General features: G+C 44.5%; 1 protein-coding gene across 1 annotated transcript; it reads left to right on the top strand.

Annotated features, from left to right (window-relative positions):
- Window positions 1-5205: 5205 nt before the first annotated feature.
- Window positions 5206-6743, top strand: LOC127312988 (protein MOTHER of FT and TFL1 homolog 1). The gene is made up of 4 exons (XM_051343531.1): window positions 5206-5489; window positions 5583-5644; window positions 5755-5795; window positions 6300-6743. Exons 1-4 carry the CDS (start codon window positions 5295-5297, stop codon window positions 6536-6538), a joined length of 537 nt encoding a protein of 178 aa, XP_051199491.1. The 5' UTR covers window positions 5206-5294; the 3' UTR covers window positions 6539-6743.
- Window positions 6744-7067: the final 324 nt, after the last annotated feature.

Below are 7067 nucleotides of genomic sequence, written 5' to 3' on the forward strand. Positions count from 1 at the left end.
TTTTTCTATAGTGGTATTAAGAGCTTTATCAATTTTAGGCCTATAATATTTTTTTGGTTTAGGCACCTTAGAGACATACATGAATTTTTGCTCCTTACCCACATAAGCTTTCTCTCTAAACTTAATAGATGAAAAGGTTGAACCCAAGGTTCCCATAGCTTCTTCAAGTTCACTAATTCTTTGGGTTTGATTATCGTGAGTAGCACAAGCTTCTAGGATGGCGATTCTCTCACTAATTCCACCTAGAGATTTGCCAAGTTTATCAGTGCTATTAAGTAATTCTCCCAGTTTAGTCTCTATAATTGGAAGGTTTTGCTCTATGGTTTCCAACTTTTCCATGGCATCTTCAAGAGAGATTTCAGTTTTAGCTTCATTAACAGGTGGTATTCCAAATAGACTCTCAATAATGCAACTAGCTTCTAAAGCAGGAGTGCCTAGGAAATTACCTCCCGCGAGACAATCAAGAACATACCTATTCCAGCTAGAGATACCAACATAAAAATTCCTGAGTAGGATAGTGGTGGAGTGTTTCTTAGTGCACCTATTATGAGCATCACTAATTCTATACCAAGCATCTTTTAAACATTCTCCCCCTTGTTGCTTAAACGAACGAACTTCAACTTCAGGATTACTCATTTTAGCAAAAGTAAATAAAGCAAACTAGATAAAGTAAATGCAAGTAACTAATTTTTTTGTGTTTTTAATATGGAGATTGCAAACAAGACAGTAAATAAAGTAAAGATAGCAACTATTTTTTTTGTGTTTTGATATAATGCAGCAAACAAAGTACTAAGTAAAATAAAGCAAGACAAAAACAAAGTAAAGAGATTGGAAGTGGAGACTTCCCTTGCAGCGTGTCTTGATCTCCCCGGCAACGGCGCCAGAAAAAGAGCTTGATACGCGTACAACACGCGTCCGTTGGGAACCCCAAGAGGAAGGTGTGATGCGTACAGCGGCAAGTTTTCCCTCAGTAAGAAACCAAGGTTTATCGAACCAGTAGGAGCCAAGAAGCACGTTGAAGGTTGATGGCGGCGGAGTGTAGTGCGGCGCAACACCAGGGATTCCGGCGCCAACGTGGAACCTGCACAACACAACCAAAGTACTTTGCCCCAACGTAATAGTGAGGTTGTCAATCTCACCGGCTTGCTGTAACAAAGGATTAGATGCATAGTGTGGATGATGATGTTTGCAGAAAACAGTAAAGAACAATTGCAGTAGATTGTATTTCAGATGTAAAGAATAGGACCGGGGTCCACAGTTCACTAGAGGTGTCTCTCCCATAAGAATTAGCATGTTGGGTGAACAAATTACAGTTGGGCAATTGACAAATAATGAGGGCATGACAATGCACATACATGATATGATGAGTATTGTGAGATTTAATTGGGCATTACGACAAAGTACACAGACTGCTATCCAGCATGCATCTATGCCTAAAAAGTCCACCTTCAGGTTATCATCCGAACCCCTTCCAGTATTAAGTTGTAAACAACAGACAATTACATTAAGTATGGTGCGTAATGTAACCGGCAACTACATCCTTAGACATAGCATCGATGTTTTATCCCTAGTGGCAACAACACATCCACAACCTTAGAACTTTCTGTCACTGTCCCAGATTTAATGGAGGCATGAACCCACTATCGAGCATAAATACTCCCTCTTGGAGTTACAAGCAAAAACTTGGCCATAGCCTCTACTAGCAACGGAGAGCATGCAAGATCATAAACAACACATGATAGATTGATAATCAACATAACATAGCATTCACCATCCATCGGATCCCAACAAACACAACATAGAGTATTACAGATAGATGATCTTGATCATGTTAGGCAGCTCACAAGATCCGACAATGATAGCACAATGAGGAGACGACAACCATCTAGCTACTGCTATGGACCCATAGTCCAGGGGTGAACTACTCACACATCACTCCGGAGGCGACCATGGCGGTGTAGAGTCCTCCGGGAGATGATTCCCCTCTCCGGCAGGGTGCCGGAGGCGATCTCCTGAATCCCCCCAAGATGGGATTGGCGGCGGCGGCGTCTCTGGAAGGTTTTCCGTATCCTGGCTCTCGGTACTGGGGGTTTCGCGACGAAGGCTATTTGTAGGCGGAAGGGCAGGTCAAGGGGCGTCACGAGGGGCCCACACAGTAGGCCGGCGCGGCCAGGGCTTGGGCTGCGCCGCCCTGTTGTGTGGCCACCTCGTGGCCCCACTTCGTCTCCTCTTCGGACTTCTGGAAGCTTCGTGGAAAAATAGGCCCCTGGGCATTGATTTCGTCCAATTCCGAGAATATTTCCTTACTAGGATTTCTGAAACCAAAAACAGCAGAAAACAGCAACTGGCTCTTCGGCATCTTGTTAATAGGTTAGTGCCGGAAAATGCATAAATATGACATAAAGTATGCATAAAACATGTAGGTATCATCAATAAAGTAGCATGGAACATAAGAAATTATCGATACGTTGGAGACGTATCACGGTGCGAGGGGTATTATACGTCGAGGAGGTCGGTAGCATGAATACTAGTGCGGGCGGGAGAAGAGAGCTCGACAACGAGGAGCTTGCACGATCCATAGGTGGAAGACGATCCCCTCCACCGTGTTTATTTCATGCAAAAGGGTATGATGAGTCGGGCTTCACTGGGCTGCTTCATGGGCTGGTGCTAGTGGGCTACCATGGCCTGCTTCATGTCACCCTTTTTACAACAAAATTATGATGATTGGGGTTTTGGGCTTACCAAAGGTTTGACTGAGAAGAGTTGACTCATATCCCCAAGATCAAGTGCATGCTCAATAACTTGAGTGTAACACCTTAGCTTGATCTCTCTTATATAGGTAGGATTACTCTAGGGTTTATGATGTGCTCACCATATCTCCTTAGTATATAGGCTTGGGTTCCACTTGGCTAGCTTAGTTTGGATTAGTTTATTATTTATTTCTCAATATCAAGGATGTGGTGCTTATGTTACCTCACCACTTCTCAATGAAATGGATTATGTCGTAGGGTTTTAGCTCAAGTGTTGATATTGCTTCTCTAATAGATACATACCTCTTTCTTCTATAGGGTTGGATGTATCTTAACTTGGCTAGAGAATAGTAGAATAAGTGGAAACTAGGGAACACTACTAGTGTTGATCTCCTTGTCATGAATTCAAGAATTGAGTTTAAGAGATACCATGAGGTTCATGGTAGGAACATTTATTTGTTTAATACATGGGATAGTGAGTCAAGAATGGTTTCTCCATGTTCTTGTTTCTTTGATTTGTAGTGGAACAAATATCTATATATTGTTGCAAGAAATACCATATTGTATTCCCTTAGAGGATATGATGTTTGATCTTTACTTAATGTGTGGTGGTAATAATTCTAGTTCCTTTTGATCCAACCCATAGATCAAATCATACCTCCTCAAAACAAGGTTTTAGCAAAATCCAAATTGAAGTTTATAGCTTTTTACTTGATGATCAACTTCAATTCCATAAACTCAAGTGAAATTTCAATAAGTGTGATAAGTTTTATTTAAAAGCGCGAAAATTTTCTGGATTTTCTATGCATGAATGAAATGCACACATTTATTTCCTCTCTTTTGTAACCTCAAAACCTCGGATGTTACATGTAGCAACAACTTGTGAAGGATTAAAATTATGCTAAGAACTTGCCAATCACATGGAGTAAATGAATGGACCATACTACACTTTTTATAATGGGTTAACTTATATGTCAAGAAGCATATTAGATTGTAGTGACCTCACCCGGTAGGGTGCCGATCCCTGTATTGTACTGTGCTAGTCCTTAGATCAATCGCTAGTACACACAGTTTAAGATGAAATACCAAGTAACAAAGTTCTTTATTACATCGCATGGTCCAGAAAAATTACATAATAAAACTTTGCAAGTTGCTAAGACAAAGCTAGATCAATATCAGAGTTCACAACAAATAACAAAGATAACATGGTGTCCTTCATCTTCATGTGCCGTAGGTGAGCATGTTGAGGATAGACTCGTAACCCTAATCCAGCGTTCCTTGCTCATTGTCGAAGTCTACAACATGAAAGGCGCAGTCACAAAGGGTCAAAACATTTGAATTGTATTGGCAAATGACACAAAGATGGTGTTGGAAATTTCTATTTTCTACATGAATATTTTGAGTGGTAGAGTTTGGCTTGTTTGCATAAATCAAGGTTTTTCCTATATTTTCTTAATACACTTAAACTTTGTAGACACCGTAGATTCCTTCAAGGTGTTCTCCATGTTCACCCATGAAGGTTTGACGTAAGAAAATACCTGATCAGATTTTCAACAAGAGAAGAACCGTGGGCCAAAGAATCACGCGAGGGGAGCCACATGGGCCAAAAGAGGACAGGTGGCACGCCCCCTGCCTGGGCATTAGTAATTAGGTGGTCGAGGCTAGCCCTTCAAAGACGTAGCTTCGATCATAACCATCAATGGACGAGGTGGACGCCTTGGCATCTACGCGTGGACAAAAGCTGGCAAAAACGTTGTGCATCTAGAGCACGCACACGCCAGATTTTGTCGAGTCCACTCGCGAAAGAAAACATGTTCAGTTGGCATAATTCTCCTTCAAAACAAGCTATCGACTCTTGCACCGCAGAACAGAAAGCAAATGGTATTGGAGAACTTTCCGCAAGATAGATAAGTTATGACACCAAAAACTAGGGGCCATATATAGCAGACAGTGATTACGCGGCCGAGGCTAGCCCATAAAAGATGTAGTGAGTCGATCACAGCCATCAACAGACAAGGTCGAGGCTGCGCGGGGACAAAAACTGGCTACGACGTGGTGATGCATCTAGTGATCCAGAGCACGCGGACACGCCAGATTTTGGCGCGCCCATCGGAAAGTGGCATTATTTTCTCCGCCATATAGTTCTCCGTGAAAACAAGCTATCGACTATGGTAACCTAAAACAGAAAGTAAAGAAGGTTTTAGAAGAAAACCCGCAAAGTAGATCGATTACGACAACAAAACTATGGCCATATATAGCACGCACACAGTAATTACACAATAAAACCAGCACATAAACATCACACACACACAATCTCTGGCTTGAGACGAATGACAATTAACCATCACGCATGCTTATCATCACAACAAGATCGAGACGTCCATGTCATGTTTCCACCACCTCCCCACTTATAAATACTCCCTCACTATTTCTCCTCCATACCAACACTCGACATACAACAGAGAGAGAGAGAGAGGCAGGAACAGGTCCTGAGAATCGAGCTAGCTGGCTACTTCCGTGACCGGTGCTCGCCGTCGTCCGGCCATGGCAGCCCATGTGGACCCCCTCGTGGTAGGCAGAGTGATCGGCGATGTGGTTGACATGTTCGTGCCCACCATGCCGTTGTCCGTGCGCTTCGGGACCAAGGACCTGACTAACGGCTGCGAGATCAAGCCGTCCCTCGCCGCCGCCGCGCCGATGGTCCAGATCGCCGGCCGGCTCGGCGACCTCTTCACTCTGGTCAGTATGATTGCGTTATTTGTGCACGCGCGTCTAGATGCCATGGCAGTTCGCGCCTTGCTAAATTCTTTGATTGGCCGTGTGTGTTTTCAGGTTATGACTGACCCTGACGCTCCGAGCCCCAGCGAGCCAACCATGAAGGAGTGGCTTCACTGGTAATTGACTAGGAGTGCTCTTCATTACTTACCAATGTATAATTTAGCTTCGTAAGCATCTACATTTACTATCTTGTCTATGAGCTGATGAATTTTGACGTTTCTTCCAGGCTGGTGGTTAACATACCTGGTGGATCAGATCCTTCTCAAGGTAAACCATAGTAAAATGTTTATTTCGATACGGACGCCAGCACTTGCTGATTTCTAAGCACACCTAAAGAGAAAAGTCCACTTAAATCGATCAGCTTCGCTGTGGTAGCACTATGTGCCAGCCGGCGCAGGGTACCTGTCATGCCGCGCGATGCAACACGTGGCGCCGCGCAGGGTCCCACAGAGTGTACACGTAGCGTTGTCTGGTCACCACTCCCTCTGTGCCGCCCCCGGCGCGTGTCGACCTGAGAGGCATGCCCCGGTCACCCTCGCCACCACAAACGGCCACACGACACAGATCAATGGCGCTTTTGTTGAAGGAAACCGCCGGCAGATCGGCCGGTTTTGCTTGCTCGTACTAAACCTGATCCTCTGTTACGTATAGATAGATCGGCCGGTTGCTTCCCCGCGAAAAAAAGATCGGCCGGTTGCTAATGGCTGGGCATGCTTGGAGCAGCTTGGTATAAATAATGAAGATGATCAATGCGTTCGTCCGTGCTTGCAGGTCAGGAGGTGGTGCCGTACATGGCGCCGCAGCCACCGCTGGGCATCCACCGTTACGTGCTGGTGCTGTACCAGCAGAAGGCGCGAGTGGCGGCGCCGGCGCAGGGGCCGGGCCCGGACGCGGAGATGCGCGCGCGGTTCAGCACGCGCGCCTTCGCGGGGCGCCACGACCTGGGACTCCCCGTCGCCGCCATGTACTTCAACGCGCAGAGGGAGCCGGCCAGCCGCCGCCGCCGCTAGCTTCGTCGTCCCCGCCGGCCAATAAAAAAACCCGCTGCTAGCTGGTCGTTCCCTGCGTCCGTCCGTGCGTGCATGCGCGCCGACCTAATAATTTACAGCGTAATTAAACATCGATCAATCGGTGTTGTCGCTGTAATAATGATCGAACAATATGTGTTTTCTGTGTCGTGGTACTCTTAATGTGGACCATATTTACCGTCTCTAAGATACTCTCTCGTGGTGTTCATGACATCTTTTTGTTTCTTCTATATTTTGCTTTTTTTTTTCTCATAATATCCTGCCATACCTTTAGTACTCTACCACCAGTACATGGATTTAATTTCTAGTGTTAGATGCAAATGGACCACATATATCAGGTTAACAATTTGTTTGAATCTAAAAAAAAATTATTTGAATATGTGTACTTCTTTTGATCATATACTTTTAAAAACCAAAAAACAGGTTCGGTTTTTGACAGAATTCAATTGTGAATTGCGAAACAAAATGAAATGTCATGATGGATTTTAAAACCCAACGAGACAACATTAAA

This window comes from Lolium perenne, chromosome 7 (genome assembly GCF_019359855.2).
Source record: "Lolium perenne isolate Kyuss_39 chromosome 7, Kyuss_2.0, whole genome shotgun sequence".
In the NCBI taxonomy this organism is placed as follows: Eukaryota; Viridiplantae; Streptophyta; class Magnoliopsida; order Poales; family Poaceae; genus Lolium; species Lolium perenne.